At 41.4% G+C, this 16,849-nt stretch overlaps 1 protein-coding gene across 1 annotated transcript in view; it reads left to right on the top strand.

The window, feature by feature from the left end:
• The window catches only part of FOXRED2 (FAD dependent oxidoreductase domain containing 2), a 423,284-nt gene that overhangs the window by 198,332 nt on the left and 208,103 nt on the right, over window positions 1–16,849 (top strand). Inside the window, exon 5 of the mRNA XM_088481219.1 lies at window positions 15,319–15,485. Within this exon, the coding sequence (XP_088337345.1) occupies window positions 15,319–15,485 (167 nt within the window). The remainder of the gene's footprint in view (window positions 1–15,318; window positions 15,486–16,849) is intronic.

Genomic DNA, 16,849 nt, shown 5'->3' with positions numbered 1-16,849 from the left:
TGAGGAGGAAGACCCCTAGCTGTTAGAGGCAGGGAAAGTCTGTTTGAACCAGCCTGTTAGATGCACTGTAACAGACGCTTCACCTCTGAGAACCAATGACATCAGCAACAGACATACCTTTTCTCTTGTTTATACTGGGGGGGTATAAGTATGGGTGCACGGACACTATTTGGGAGTCTTCGTGCTGAATGCTGAATGACGAGGGGTCTCTTGCTAAAGCCTATCTCTGGGTCCAGAAGCGCCTGCGTACGTATACTGTACTTGTGATCTGTATGATTTACTTTTGAGCCTAAATTGTGTCTTGATCAATTGCGTGTAACTATCTGAACTTTTACCTGAATATCACTTGTGCTTTGGAACCACAGGTTCTATGTCTAAGTCTTTATTTATGGTGTGACTGCGTACACAAACTAGCGTCAACCTTAGAAGGTATAGGAAGGTGTGTATAGAGGTTCTGATCCAATATTGTTACAACAATTATTCAATTAATTGGAATGCATACATCAGTGTTTCATTTTCTCTATGCGCAAGAAGAGGTGGGCGTATTTTACTGTCATAGCAACCAGCCCTAAACAATAAATAAATCGGAGAGGCAAACATTCTTTCTTTCTCCAAATACTTATTATAACATGTGTTTTATTTTAAAGGGAAAAAAAAGGGATAAATATCTACGTTGGTATAAGTCAAAGATATTATTAAATATCCCTATTAAGACTGATCTTAGCAACAAAGCACCAAGAACACTAGGGTCCATACATGTCTATTAGATAACTAAAATGATCCAAAACTCCTAAGTATTTGATAGCCATTACTATCATGCTAAATCTAACAATTCATATTAAACAAAAAAAAAAAAGTATAAGACATAAATTTATTACATGCATATAAACCATGCATATGTTGCTCATAAGGGTATTTTTTCTTATATTCTTTTACAAATCATATTACAATATTTAATTCAACTGTCTCATTTAAACCTTCCGGAAAGATAGAATTAATTTTATACATCCAAAAGACTTCTTGTCTACATAGTCTCCTATATTGGTCTCCCCCACGTTCAGTTACTTGAATGGATTCCAATCCTATCAGTTTTAAACATTTAGGATCCCCTTTATGATTTTCACTATAGTGTTTTGATACACTATGGGTTTGTACTCCATTCAGTATATTTCTACGATGTTCTAAAAAGCGTGTTTTGAGTGGACGTGTGGTCCTACCTATATATTTTAAGTTGCATCCGCAAATTAGCATATATATAACATAAGATGTATCACAATTAATGAAATTTTTAATAACATAGGGTTTCTCCCTTTCTAGATTGACTGTAAGGGTTCGATTTAGAACAAAATTACAAGTGATGCATCTACTCTTTCCACACTTATAGAATCCTTTTAGTTCTTTTGTTAAACAGTCTGCTTTTATAGGTTTCAAATGGCTTGGTGCCAACATATTTTTAAAAGACCTATTCTTCCGAAAAATGAAGCGCGGTTTCTGTGGTAACAGATTTCCTAGTATATTATCTTGTTTCAAAATATTATAGTTATTTTGGACAATCCTCTTAATTTCTGCACACTGATTATTGTATGTAGAGATAAATGCAAAATCCCCAATAAAGTCTTCTTTTTTCTTTATTTTATTTTGGGTTAGAAGATCCTCCCTATTTATATCTCGTACCTATTCATATGCTTTTCTAATTAATGGTTCTGGATATCCACGTTCCAAAAAGGACTCTATCATAGGTCGGATTTGTCTGTCAAAAGTTTCTGTCAGAACAATTTCTCTTAAGGCGTAGCATCTGACCCCTTGGAATATTCTTTTTCCAAGGGGGATAATGTGCACTATTATAATGGAGGTAGGCATTACTTCCCACCTCCTTAAAATGATTACAGGTACATATTTTGTTATCCTTTATTTCTAATGTTATATCCAAAAAATAAATTTTTGAAACATCAAATGAATGCGTAAAGGTTAAATTGAAAGAATTGGAATTCAAATGAGTGACAAAAGAGTGAGCAGATTTGTGATCCCCATCCCAAATAATAAATAGATTGTCTATATAACGGCCATAGAGAACCAGGTGGGCGCCAAAGTCGCTCCCCCACACAAGCTGGTCTTCGACCTCACCCATGTAGAGGTTGGCATAACTGGGTGCGAACCTGGTTCCCATGGCCTTTCCCATCACCTGTAAGAAGAATGTGTCTAGAAATAGAAAATAATTGTGTTTTAGAATGAAATCTATAGAATCTAAAATAAATGAACAGTGTCTCCCATCGAGGTCCCCATTTCTATGTAATTTATTGGCAATAGCCTGCACACCTAACCCATGAGGAACATTGGTGTACAGGCTTTGCACATCTAGAGTTAAGAAGGCGTAAGATTCCTTCCAAACTATATCTTTAATTTGGTTGAGAAAATGAGTGGTATCTTTGATGTGGGACCTCAATTGGGAGACACGAGGCTTTAAAAAGGAATCTACATAAAAGGAAAGGTTAGAAGTAATAGAATTAATACCAGAAATAATTGGTCTACCCGGGGGTGATGTGAGGGATTTGTGTATTTTTGGTAGATGGTAGTAAATAGGAACTGTGGGGTGGGATGAATACAAAAAACAGAACTCTTCTTTCGAGATAACCCCATCATTTAAGGCTTGATCCAAGAGGTTATGAAGTTCTGCATTAAAAATTAATGTTGTTTTTTTTTGTAATATTCTGTAGAACTCAGGAGTGATTACATCTCAGAAGCCAACAGGCAGCTGAGAAATCCTATCTTGAATTACAAGACCCCTCCCTTGTCAGCCTCCTTAATTATTATAGAATTATCTTTCATAAGTTTGTGGATGGCTTTTCTCTCCCATTTATTAAGGTTATCTTTCTTTAAGACATTTCCTTTTTTGTTTGAACACATGAATTTGAAGTCTTCCAAGGTCATTTTACAGAAGCTTTCAATACTCGAGCCCTTAGACTTGATTGGATAAAAATCTGACTTTAATTTGAAACTTTTTTTATTTATATCAAAAATAGGCTGAGAATTCTTGGAGATATTGTCATTACTCTCCTCCCAAAGTTCTTTTAGGGTATTTAATGCCTTTGTATCTCCCTCATCCAATATAATTGGAGTGGCTTCTTCCTTATTTTTATAGAGGGTCTGTTTGGCAAAATACTTTTTTCTACATAACGTCCTCACATATCTGTTAAGCTCAACAAACAAATTAAAAATATTAGGAGCAGTAGATGGTGAGAATTTGAGACCTTTACTTATGGTTTGCAATTCATTTTCAGTAAATTTTTTTGCTGATAAATTAAATATATTATTATTCATTTTATTGCTCCTTATAGATATTATACCAACATAGATATTTATCCCTTTTTTTCCCTTTAAAATAAAACATGTTATAATAAGTATTTGGAGAAAGAAAGAATGTTTGCCTCTCCGATTTATTTATTGTTTAGGGCTGGTTGCTATGACAGTAAAATACGCCCACCTCTTCTTGCGCATAGAGAAAATGAAACACTGATGTATGCATTCCAATTAATTGAATAATTGTTGATAACCCAGAAGGAGTGACGCTTAATACGTTATCTTCTTCCGTATTCAAGCCCATATAATAGGGCTTAGGATCTATGAAGAGGTGTGTCATAGATTTAGCCATTCGGTGGAGTAACGTCAGTCGTGGAGATGATACGCTGACGTATGTGTCTCAACCAGCCGGATGTTAATTGAATACTTACCCGGAAGGAGTAACACTGGGTGGAGATGAAACGCTGACGTATGCGTTTCAATCATCCAGAAATCATCTAAACAACTACCTGGAAGGAGTAACGCTAAATGCGCTATCCCCTCTTGAATCCAAGCCCGTATACAGGGGCTATGGGGATGTATGTTTTAAATTTAGCCGCCCGTTGGAGTGACGTCAGTCGCGACCACTGGTGAGTTACTTTAAATATATGAGGAGCGTTATTAAGCGATCACATGATCGCGTATATATTGAATATATGTTATTAAAACAATTCTTTTTTGCACTTAGTGCTTGTTGAAATAAATGGATTTTAGATAAGTCTGCCTCTGAGTCAAAATATTGTTGTTTTTAAATGTTTATAGACAAGATGTATGTAATTAGATGGCTAATTAACTTCAGATGCACACAGAATGGTTCATTTAGGAGGGTATTTAAACCCAGTTAAGTCAAAGAGAAAGTCACCTTTGATAAAGCTGCATTGGAATAGCAGCGAAACGCGTTAGTTGTGGATTATTAACCTATCAAGGACCTATCAAGAACCTACTATCACGCTTGAACCAGGATTGGACTTTAAATTTACCATCACTACTACAAAAATTGGGACACTTTTTTCATCTGCCAATCATAAAGGACTCCACTAACAAGACAACGCATACTGGTGAGGAATTCACAACCCCCCATTAATATTGGGATAACAACCACTATTGAATATGGGACTGTTCCTCTAGTGGTGTGGAATTGGGAGACCTAATATATGGAATGTATTCCAGCATACCTATATGCTATTTTGTCCTAGTGAGTAGTAACATTTCAGTCCAACCAACAAATTAGGAACAAGTGTATGTATCATTGGTTCTTGTACCATGTATTTTACTATTTATTTTAAAAACCTTTTATATATTTATTTGTAATAAATACCATTTAACTGTGAGATATACTGTTGTGCATTTTGCTACCATTAGCGTCACTTTAATCTCGAGACAGTTTAAAGTGACCCATTGGGTAGATATGCTTTCCTAAGAGCATTTATTAACTCCCTGTTTGTGCATATACTTGCAGTCTATATCCCTCCCTCCATCATATTTTAGTAAGGTTCTAATGAGGTTCTAAGCAAAGCTGCTGCCTTTATTCCACTTTCTCCCTCTACCCCTATTATATGTTTGGGTGATTTTTACAATGTAATGGATGTATCACAAGTCCACTGGAGAGAGACCATGTCTTCTCCACCCCCCTCAATCTCACCTTTCACTAAATTAAATACTGAATTAAGCAAGGTTAGATTTTTACCATGTTTGTTATCCCTTGGCCTTTGCCTTGTCCTGTTAGTGCTCCACTATTTCAACTTTTTCACATATTGACATGATTTATCTTTCACTTATTTTGGTTCCCGGAGTTTCTGCAATTGACTATTTGTCTAGGGGTATCTGTGACAACTATCCGTTGTTACTATTGGTTCTTCCCTTTTGGAGAGTTCCTGTTTTTGGAAGCTTAATCCATTTTGGTTAGATCTTATGGGTTCTGTTTCTGATTTGGAGGCTTGGGTCTCCTATTTTGCAGATAATGCCACATGTCTCTCTCCTCTGGGACTCTTATTAAGCATATTGCTATTATTAAATTATATAATAGGAAATGAGAGACTGATTTGGAAACTGCTTATAGAGATACTGAGGCCCAATTTCTTAGAACCAGGGAGATCTCAGATTGGTAGGATATGCTCCATGCCCAGCAGGTGTGATCAGACCATTTGTTTGATAAGTCTAAAGGGTATAATTACTAATGTGCAGAAACTCACACTTTAGTAAATATACCCCTAAGCGTAGATTGTTATTTATCCAACACTAGCAGTATTCACAAGCTAATGTTGGGAAGGGGGGTTATTTAGCCTTTTTTGCAAAAGAGGATGCTGCTTCCAGGAGGATCTCTGGTATCCTTGACTCCTCTTGAACGTTCCACTCTTCCGCTGCATCTATAGCGGCGGTATTCTTGCAGTATTACGCCTTTTTTTACGCTACTAAGGTATCATATTTTCCCTCCCAGATTCATGCTTATCTAGACTCAGTTTGTTTTCCCTGTTTGGATGATAAAACGGGGCAGCTTTTAGATGCTCCTTTTACCGAAGAGGAACTGGAGGCTTCTATCTCCTCATTTCCACACTGTAAATCTCCTGGAGTTGATGGTGTCCTGATAGAAGTATATCAGAAATTGAAAAGCTTTTTAATACCTCGTCTTCTTTAAACATTTGACGCTCTCCTTACTGCAGGTTGTCTTCCCCCATCCATGTTGGAGGCCTTGGTTGTAGCACTCCCAAAACCTTGGAAGGACTTTCTTTACCCAGATTCTTATAGACCTTTCCTCTCTCCTTACTACAGACATAAATATATTGGGCAAGCTTCTAGCTTCTAGCTATTCATCTGAATTATGCTATTAGCTCCATTATACATTCTGATCCAACCAGTTTTATGCCAGGTAAGTCCACTACCCAAAATCTTAGACATCTTTCCTACCATATGCAGATGTCCCATATGGATTCCCCAGAAGCTGTGGTGGTTTCCCTAGATGCAGTCAATGAATTACTACTTCTTTTGTATTCCTCCCATGCTGCCAAAGTTGTCTGTAAATGGTTATATTTCCTCCTCTTTCAAGCTTGGGGTGGCATGCATCAGGTGTTCTTTATCTCATCCATTATGTGCACTGGCTATCGAGCCCCTGGCGTATCTCATTTGCTCAGTTTCAGCTATTCGAGGTCTGCAGGCAGGCAGTATAATTGATACAGTAGTGTCAGGGCTGGGGATTCTGGTTTGCAGATACCTGCTCAAAGGTTTGGAGTAGAGATGGTTGTATATAACTTCTCCTCATAGGTGTAATAATAATTATACATATGCAGCAGGACAGTATTACTAAGAAGGTGCATGGAGTAAACACTGGAAATACTAAAGGCCCACCAGATGGATTAGGCATAAAGGAATCACACAAGACAGGCATGACTGAAAACACGAGGCATCCAAAAACTTGAGCTGTGCTGTAGGCCAATATAACTGAGGGTTATGGAGTTGTAGCCATGGAAGGCCAAGGACTAGATGATGAGTGGCTTTAGGAATCACTAAAAGTTATATTTGTTCTGATGCAGTGCTCCAATTTGCATAGACAAAGGGATAGTAGAATAAGTAACAAAACCTTCTGGAATACAACTTCCATATACTGTTGTATGGAAGAGTGGTTTAGACAGAGCCTTGATAGAGATGGACCTTTCTTGAACTAATGATAATGTTGGAAGCTCATGGCAGCTCCAGAATCCACCAAGGCATCCAAGGATTTAGGCCCTTGAGGAGTAGTCAAAGTCACATTCATTAGGCAGTCAGACTTCAGGGAGTATTTTGCTGAAATACCCAACCTTATTTCCCCAGAACAGGTCAGGGACTGGAGTTTCCCGGATATGCAGGACATTATCCAATGAATTGATTTGGACCGGCACAATATAGACACAATTTTTCTCGCTGACACCTCAAGCATTCCTATGAAAAAAGACATGAGCGATTAACATGCATAGTCTCATCCACACGGGGAGAAAAAGACTTAGAAGTACTAGATATAAGAGCTTAAAACATTCACTTTTAACTTTTTGGCAGCTCAATCTTGGAGGCATAGATCTGTCTTGATACTTAAGGCCCCCATACATGGTGCGACATAGCAGCCAATCTGATGAATTGGATCGATATTGCTGCTATATCGTACCATGTGTGGGTATAATATCGGGGAGTGCGTGCTCCCGTGGGATATTACATTGCTCCTCCAAATCTTACTGCATGTTCACTTGATCTGGGGACGTGATGTATGTTCCCATGCAGCACTATGCAGGTGGGGGAGCCAGCATATCAGGCGGTTGGCCACCCAATCGCTCGTGTGTGGGGACCACCCGATATGTCGGACATCGGATCGTCCGTCACAAGATGCATATCGCACAGTGTATGGGGGCCTTAAGAGAGATGAGTTCCTGCAAGGATCCAGGAGGATCCTTAAGTGTTTCCGATAAGCCTTTCCAGAAGGCTGCTTTCAGAACCTCATCATTGCACTCAAGCTCTGCAGCGATAGTTTGGAACTGGATCACATATTGACCTATGAATCGAGAGCTGTGTTGGATTCACAAGATATCCATTGAGGCAGCAGCAAAATGATCTGGTTCATCAAATATGGATTGCCCGGGAGAGAGCCAGATACCTGCTCACAGGTGATACGAGAGGTTTGGAGTAGTCATATATAAATCCTCATAGATGTAATAATAACTATACATATGCAGCTGGACAGTATTTCTAAGAAGGTTCATGAAGTAAACACTGGGTTTGTACTGTAGTAGATACTGAGACTAGACAGAACAGGCACTGAAGCTGGATTAGAACCAGACTATAAGTATACACAGGGGCTGGAGTAGGACAGGACTTGGAGCACAGACTGGAACCAGAGTGGGACTGGACTTAGAGTATACACTGAAGTGGGAGTGTGACTGGACATGGAGCACAGACTGGAGCCAGAGACCGGACTTGGAGTATACACTGGAGCTGGAGTTGGATCGGACTTTGGGCCTGATTCAGAGCCGGACGCTATTTGCGGACGGTCGTTCAGGAAAAGGGGGTGGCTATTCCAATGAACCGTTCACTCTTTGTGGTCTGTTGGCGCCTCCATGTCTGAATGAGCGAACAAAACATGCGGTCGTTTTTTTTAAAAAAACACCCCCTGGCCGCTCGCACCATACGTCATTTCCGGTATTTAATAGATTAATCGAGTACATCGAACAGCGTATTAACTGCTCGCTATTCTTGTGGCTGGTTTTTCCTAGCGCAATCTTGCGAGCAGTTCTGGCTATAAAATAACCAAGTGACGTGGTCGATGACGCTGCTGTTTTAATTATGCACACCCTAAAAATGCCCGTTTTGACCTTTAAGCACGCCTGCGTTCAGATCTCCACTCCCCGTTTTCAAGCACCTTCCCCTGTTACCACCCACATACGCCTCCTCCTGTCACTCAAAATAGCAGGCAATCACTATATAGCGAACAAACGATTTCTGCCCGCACTGACTGGTTCGCGCATGCGTATTACAATCCGTACGCATGCGCAGATGTGCTAACATCGCTCCGAACGAGCGAACGGCCGCTTACGAGCGGCTCTGAATCAGGCCCTTTGAACACAGAATGGAGCCATCATGGGACCAGACTTGGAGTACAGACTACAGCTAGTGTGGGAGTCATCAATGATCCTAAGATAACAAGCCAGGAGTAGAGCCTAGGACATGTATCAGTGACAAAGCTTAGACACAGAGTGCTGTCAGGGCAGGACAATTATATCCTTGGTCTTGTAGGGACAGACTGATGCAGTCAGGTGGACACCAGCCTGGCTGTCATTGGAAACTAGTGGTCAACCGACTGGGACCAATATGATGGCACCCAGTGTCAGAAGCCAAAGGGAATGCCACCAGACTCCAAGCTCCCTGAGACCACCACCATGCTGGGAGTCAGTCAGCAACACCATCAGCTGGCTGGGCCCATCATAGCAGTGCCCACTGCCTGGAACCGGCGGGAACGTCACCGGTGCTCCATGCCCCTGAGACCACCACCATGCCCCCTAATAAGGACTCTCTCCTTTCAGTATCTGAGTAGTGCTATTTTGTCTAATCCTGCTCATCTCGTGGATGCCCATCACCTAAGTTTTTTTTTTAAACAAAAAACGTTTTCACTTATGGTGACAGGTCGCATTAATTTGCTTAAAATGGTCATTCAGTCTTAATATCATTATGTCCTACAGCATTCCCCTGCATTTATCTCTAAAACAATGTTGTCCAATGTTGATTGTATTCTTTACTTTTTTTTGAGGGGCGATAAAAGACGGATTGTATTTCGCACCCTAAGCAGATCTAAATCTGCAGATGGCCTGACCCTTTCTAATGCAAGATTTTTTTACAACTCTCACATCTGGTGACTTGGTTGTCAGCTGGTACTGATACCACTTTGGCGGGAATTCTTGGTGTGCAGACGGGGTCTTCTTTAGCTTTTTTACAGGTCTTTCTGTCCATTAAAACACTGGGTGTCCAGATACCCTTCTCCCCTTCGAAATAAATGAGAATCAAATTTGGTTTATCTTCAGGATGATCAATAGCCTCAGATACTGGGTTTTATATGGTATGCTTCCCCTTGGGTCTGTTTTCAGCATATCTATTACTTTATTATGCATATGTCCTACCATTCCCCTATCTCTAATGTGCATATTGATATTAATGCCTCTATCAATTGTCCCAAATCACTTGGCTGTGATATTTGGCATTTATTATGGGCCCTCCCTAAAGTCAGTGATTTTTGGAAACTAGTCTGGATGGATATTTAGTTCCATTATTACCACCACTAGAAGCTAATCTCTGTTTATTTGCTTTAGATTTGGAAAAACTATTTAATGTTATCATTTATCGTTCTGTCCTAGGACTATGGACCTCATTCAGAGTCGGTCGTTGTGTCCGCTCTGTCGTTAGGTAAAAGGGGCCGGATATGCAAATGAAGCACTCGCAAGTTGCGTCGTTAAGATGGGATTGTTAGCTGGACGAGCAAGGGGAGGATGCGGCCGTAAGACTAAAATACAATACATGTCATCTTCGGGCATATAAGGATTAATCTAGGCCATCGGGAACCATCAGAGCTGGTCATAGAGCTTAAGGTTGACCATACCCTCTCTTAAGCACTACGATCAAGTCAGTGTAAAAACCTCCCATGTCACATGTGCCATGACACTACTTAGTTAATTATGCACTCCCATAAAACGCCATTTGCATAGTCAGACACGCCTGCGTTCGGATCTCCACTCCCCCATTCACAAGAACCTTCCCCTGTTTTCACCCACAAATGCCTCATCCTGTCACTCAAACTAACGACCTGGCTGTGTTCAAGGAGAGAACAATTTCTGATCATAATAGCTAGTTTGCGCACACGCATTGCGAATTTTACGCATGCGCAGTTTAGCAAACATTGGTAGCGTATGACCGAGCCGCCGCAACAACCGACTCTGAATGAGGTCCTATTTACCTTGGCTAAAGTGATTATTGTCCACTCCTGGTGTGCTCTGGACCCTCCATATACAGTACAGTAGTGGAATTAATTCTGGATACTTTCAATAAAAAAATGTTTTATTTGAAATTTATGGCGAAAATTCATATTCTGCTATACCAAATCAATACTGTAATGTTTTTATTTTAATCTTTGAATATCTACTTAAAATTTTAACATGATTTATCAGAGAGAGAGGAAACAGAGAGAAGAGGATGGAGAGATAGAGTGGGAGAAAGAAAAGAGAGATAGAAGGTTTTGAAATACACTTAGCAGCCACTGTAAGTGGTGAAGATGCAGGCTGTCATCAGTCACAGCAGGCAGCATGCTGACAGGATCCAGGTGCAGGTCCCAAACAGCATCCATGCAGGCTTATGTGCTTTGTTCAGCACTTAATTCATCCAGACTGTGGCAGCCTTTACAATCAATCCTCAAAGCTAGTTGCAGCTCTAGTCAAAGTGTGAATAATGACTAAAATGGCTCAGAATACCTCAAAATGTGTTGACTGGTCACCTGGGAAGAGAAGCAAAGCCATGACACTTAATGAGGAAGGGTATACCAACGAAGAAATTGCAAAGAGGTTGGGCGGTGTGGCAACGAAGTCAGGTGTAAGGAAACTATGCATAAGGGTTGCGATCAGTGGATCGATGAAATCAGCCGCAAGAACTGGAAGAAAGCCCTTGCTTACAAAACAAGATGAGTGCAGAATCTGACACCTGGCCCTGCAGGACCGGCGAAGGTCTTCAAAAGCCATCAACAACATAATGAAAACATCTGGTGTCCAAGTTTGTGACCAAACCATATGAAAAAACTTTGTGACAATGGTTTGTGATCTAGGACCCCGAGGAAGAAGCTGTATCTAAACCAGAAACAGAGGCAGAAACATATAAATTAGGCTCTGGCACACAATGAGCGGAATTCAATTGATTACGTGGTCTGGATCTCCCGTCTAAAGTGACAGGAGATCGCGGGCTGCCATTCAATTGCTGCCATTCTTCGCGCTGATCGCGCCCATAGAGGTCAGGTTTAGCCGCCTAAAGCAGCTAAGCCCAAACAAAGTGCTGGGCGCGATCACGAAAAGTGATGTTTGGGCGACCAAACATGTCACTTTTCGCACATTTCAGCTCTCATCCCCCAGGGGCTGCGAGCTGAAATGTAGCGCTTGGCAGCTGATCGCGCCCGACAGGAGCAAGAATAGAATAGCTCCGTCGGGCATGATAGGGGATGAAAACAATTGAATTCCGCCCAATGAGTGGACAGAAGAAGACTGGGACAAGATTATTTGGAGAGACGAGACCAAAATCAGCTTCTTTGGGAGTGATGGAGTGAAATTTGTTCGGCGTTGGCCTGGGGAAGATCTTTTGCCCTAGTTCACCATGGAAACTATGAAACACACAGTGAGTGTGATGGTGTGGGGCAGCATGGCTTTGTCAAAGATGTGGGATTCTGGGACTGTGTTCCCGGGCTGGGCCTTGGACCTGTATTACTCAGCTCAGATGCTCACTGGAGGACACTAGGTTTGATGAAGTTCCTCCACATGAGAGGATGCAGAAGACTGGTAGAGGATTGATATAGTATGGGAGTTGCTTGATGCGGCTGGAAAGACGTGTAATGGATGGTGGAAGCATGGACTGCTAGGTGCGGCTAAGGAGCCGTAGAATGACGGTGGTAGCTCGTGCGCTACTTGGGGCGGCTGAGTAGCCGAATGGAGATGGTGGTAACGTGGAAGCTACTTGGAGCAGCTGGGTAGCCGTATGGAGATGGTAGCGTGGAAGCTACTTGGAGCAGCTGGGTAGCCATATAGAGATGGTGGTAGCGTGGAAGCTACTTGGAGCGGCTGGGTAGCCGTATGGAGTTGGTGGTAGCATGGAAGCTACTTGGAGCAGCTGGGTAGCCGTATGGAGATGGTGGTAGCGTGGAAGCTACTTGGAGCAGCTAGGTAGCTGTATGGAGTTGGTGGTAGCGTGGAAGCTACTTGGAGCGGCTGTGTAGCCATATGGAGATGGTGGTAGTGTGGAAGCTACTTGGAGCAGCTGGGCAGCCATATGGAGATGGTGGTAGCATGGAAGCTACTTGGAGCGGCTGGGTAGCCGTATGGAGATGGTGGTAGCGTGGAAGCTACTTGGAGCGGTGACAACGACTAGGGAGCGCAGTGGTGAGGCTCACTAGTTAAACTAGGAGACTTGTTGCACTAGCAACTTGCTGGGAGAAGGGGAGATCCTTTTATAGGAAGTGCTGGATGCTGACTGGCTGGTAGAGAAGAAGAAGCATGTTCATTGGAGGAGATCGCGTCACATGGACTATCCAAGATGGCCGCGCCCATGGACCGGAGACCCGCGACAGATCCACGTGAGAGACGCCGGGCCGGAGGGTGAGTACATGATGCAGAAGCCGCTGGGGAGCAGAGGGAGAGAGCACACGCAGGAACGGACCAGCGGGGAAGCAGAGAGATGCGCCACAGCGTCCTGAGAGGTAAGTGCCGGGGTCTGATTCTGGGGTTTCTATGGCGGGTTGTGACAGGCTAACCATGGTGTGGGATGTTTGGCTGTCGTTTATGGCAATATCAATGCCAAAAAGTATAAAGAAGCAGTGCTGGAGGCAAAACTATTGCCCACAATCGAGGATTTGTTCAAAGGTGACCCACGGAAGTGTATCTTCAGCAGGATGGAGTGTCATGCCACACCATCAACAGTTCCATGAAGTGGTTTGGTGATGACAAAATCACTGTCTTGCCTTGGCCAGGATGTAGTCCGGATTTAAATCCGATAGAAAATCTTTGGTCAAGGCTTAAAGTGATGGTATCACAAAAAAATCCAAGTAAAAAGAGAGCTGATTGAAGCCATTATCCAGGCATGGTACCATGTGATTTCACCTGAAGATCTGGCAAATCTGTTTCACTCGATGCTTCGACAAATCAAAGCTGTTCTTAAAAACAGAGGATATCCAACGAAATATTAATTTTGTGTATTGCTGAAATTGCATATTTTTTTTCCATAATAATTTTTTTTTTAAATTTCCTTAAAGTGTCCATAATTAATTCCACTAGTGTATACACAAATGGCGAGAACTGGTTAATGATACAATTGGCCATGAAAGATATGTTTACAGTATATTAGCCGTAAGGCTCTTCCTAAATTTCATTAGCTATGGGATTGATGGGCTCTTTCTCAACTGGGAAAATATAAGCAGCACTATAGTTGTGTAAATTAATCACAGATACATATAAGTAAAATACCTTATTTATTAATAAATGTATAAAATATTATTTTAATCAACCTATAATCTTAAGCTTCCTGTACAAAAACTTATTTGTAGACATACAGTGTACATCAACCAGTGTGTATAACAATCTGTGTGCAAATATATAAAAATCTATTCATAGTTAGCTCTATGATTGTTAAGTTCAGTCCAGAGCAATGTAAGAAAAAAAACAGAAAGCAGTCTTTGCTAATAAGTATGTAAGCAAAATGATTGATAGAGCCATCTTGTGACCTGCCGTGTACTCCAATACAGTCACTCACCGCCGGTATCCAACCACTGTGGTGTATTAAAGGGGCAAACAGAGCTGGCTTGCAGCCTGCCAGATGAAGCTCCTTTGCGATTGTATCTCCTAATACCTCCGACATACACTCTTGCACTTACACTCAGATATTGAGATTTGTAATAATGAGGGGCCAGCGGAGCTGGCTTGCGATCTGCCAAGTGCGGCTTCGATGCAGAATGTGGCGTAACCTCAGCGGTGCACCAGCATGCAAATAATTATGCTCCTGGGTAACAGCACACCAGTGTTTATACTGTCATGAATAGCAGCAAGTAGGAATTTTGAATTTCCCAAGCACACCTTCTGACAAGCAGATTTTTTCAAAGAAAATACTGTAGGTGCGTCTTTCTCGACTGGGACTTCGAAGACCTATGAGAGATCCCCCTCTGTGATCTGCCATATTTTTATTGCAAATGTTTGTCTCTTATGCTCTTCTTCAACTCTCCTTTCCTTTCATTATTTCTTTTTACCTCCATGCGCCGGATGGGTATATATTGCTTTTTTGATGTCATGACTGGCTTATTCATGATATCCCTCTGATTGTATATTTTGCTACTTTAATATGTGTCCTTTGTCGGCACTGCTCATATGTCTTCTGTAGACTTTTATGCATATTCGTTTTTCCTTATTGTTCTGTTATGTTTATAATTTGTAAGAAAATTTTTTATAAAAATGACTTGATTTAAAAAGTCATGAAAATTGTATAGGTAGCTAATGATACTGAATGTAGCCTTTGAGTATGAAATACCTGATAACATGAGATTAACTGGCTCTATGTTTGTGGTAATTGCAACTACAGTGTCAAACATCTCAAGTTCTGTCAAGAATTGGAAACATTTAAATTTTTAATTGGTTCCTTTTCATTTTAGATCAAGATTTCTTTTAGGTGTTGCAGTTCTTTAAAACCTCATGTGCATTTTTAATGTGCTAAATTTTATGTGCTATTTTGTCTCCAATCCAGATCAGTGAGATTGAAGCCAGCTTTTGGGCTAAATAGCAAATATCCTTTGCTAAAAGCAAATTATGAAGCAAAATACACTCAGGGTTTGTTTGTGGTGGGCACCGCCAGTCATAGTATTGATTTCCGCAGATCTGCTGGTGGGTTCATTCATGGATTCCGCTACACTGGTGAGTAGCTTTACAGTTTACTATTTCTTCAATTGCAAACTCCAGTATACACATATACAAGGGCATAACTATACATTTGTGGGTCCCATAACACATTTTTGTAAGGTCTTTATGTATTGGCCAGGGTTGAAATAGACATCTATACACATAGGCCCCTACTTACTACAATCCGCATTTCAAATGCGGTTGTAGTGTGATAGTTCCTAAATTCAAAATGCGAATTTAGGTGAAATTATCACAAGAATGTTTTAAAATTCTCAAGCAGGGATAGAGCTTGAGAGAAAGCTCTGTCCCTGCGAATGATCACCGCACACTTTTTCACTGTATTTTTTGCAAAAAATACAGTGAGTGCCTCTGCGCATTCACCGCCGCCGGCTTGCGCTAACCTCACCACCACCCCTCCTCGCCCCACCGCTTACCTGCCTGGTGATCAGTGAGCTCTCTCCTCTGGTCAGCTGGTCTCTGGGCTCCTGGTCTGTGACACTGGTTAGCTGATGTGTGCTGTAAACTGAGGTGCCAGTTTACAGCACAGCTGACCGGGGTCACAGTGCTGGAGCCTGGTGACCAGCTGACCAGAGGAGAGAGATCACTAATTAGTGGACCCCTGGGTGCAAGTAAGTGTTTGATTTATTTGTTTTTTTAAATATTTTTTTCAACAGTAATCAACTTGTGGTTTATTTAGACCACAAAGCTGATCACAAGGAGCCGGCTCTGCTCAGCCTCTCAGAGCAAAGAGCGGGAGAGCCGACAGCAACCATGCTTAACTCCATCTCCAGATGACGTTGTTATAGCTGCGCTCCCACCCACTATTTTTTCACAATTCCTCCTTAGTACATTTCAAGGAGATCGCAATTCACTGGAAAATGTGATCTGCTCACTAAACAAATGCGAATTAAAGGGCTTGGAGTAGTATATCACAAAAAACTGTTCCAAAAGCCCTTTCAAATATTTCAGTGAAACTAAATTACTGTGAAAAAATGGTGTAAAAACACAGTTTTTCACATTATTTTAGTAAAAGAAAGATTGATAAATACAGAGCTAATAGTGCTTTGACAGGGTAGGTGGGGCTGCATACCTCTGCATCTGATTCTAGTATGCTAGTTTTTTGTACATTTCTTAATACTTGGAATATAGTATAATATTGGGAATATAGTAGGGATGAGTGGGTTTGGATTTATGGACTCCAAACCCCCCGATCCGAGTCGGGTCCGAGTCAGGCTCGGATCTGAAATCGAGGCAAAACATCATCATCCCGCTTCTGGATCTTGCGGGTTTTGGATTCTATAAAAGGTCCCCGAATCAGCACCATTTCTCACTCGGCTGTGGACAGTGAAGAGGGAGGGTGGAAGTTAGGGTTGGCTGGG

The sequence above is a fragment of the Taudactylus pleione genome, unplaced genomic scaffold (assembly GCF_031769625.1).
Source record: "Taudactylus pleione unplaced genomic scaffold, aTauple2 ptg000266l, whole genome shotgun sequence".
Classification (NCBI taxonomy): domain Eukaryota; kingdom Metazoa; phylum Chordata; class Amphibia; order Anura; family Myobatrachidae; genus Taudactylus; species Taudactylus pleione.
Note: the sequence above shows the minus strand (reverse complement) of the source record. Positions and strands in the feature narration are given on the sequence as shown.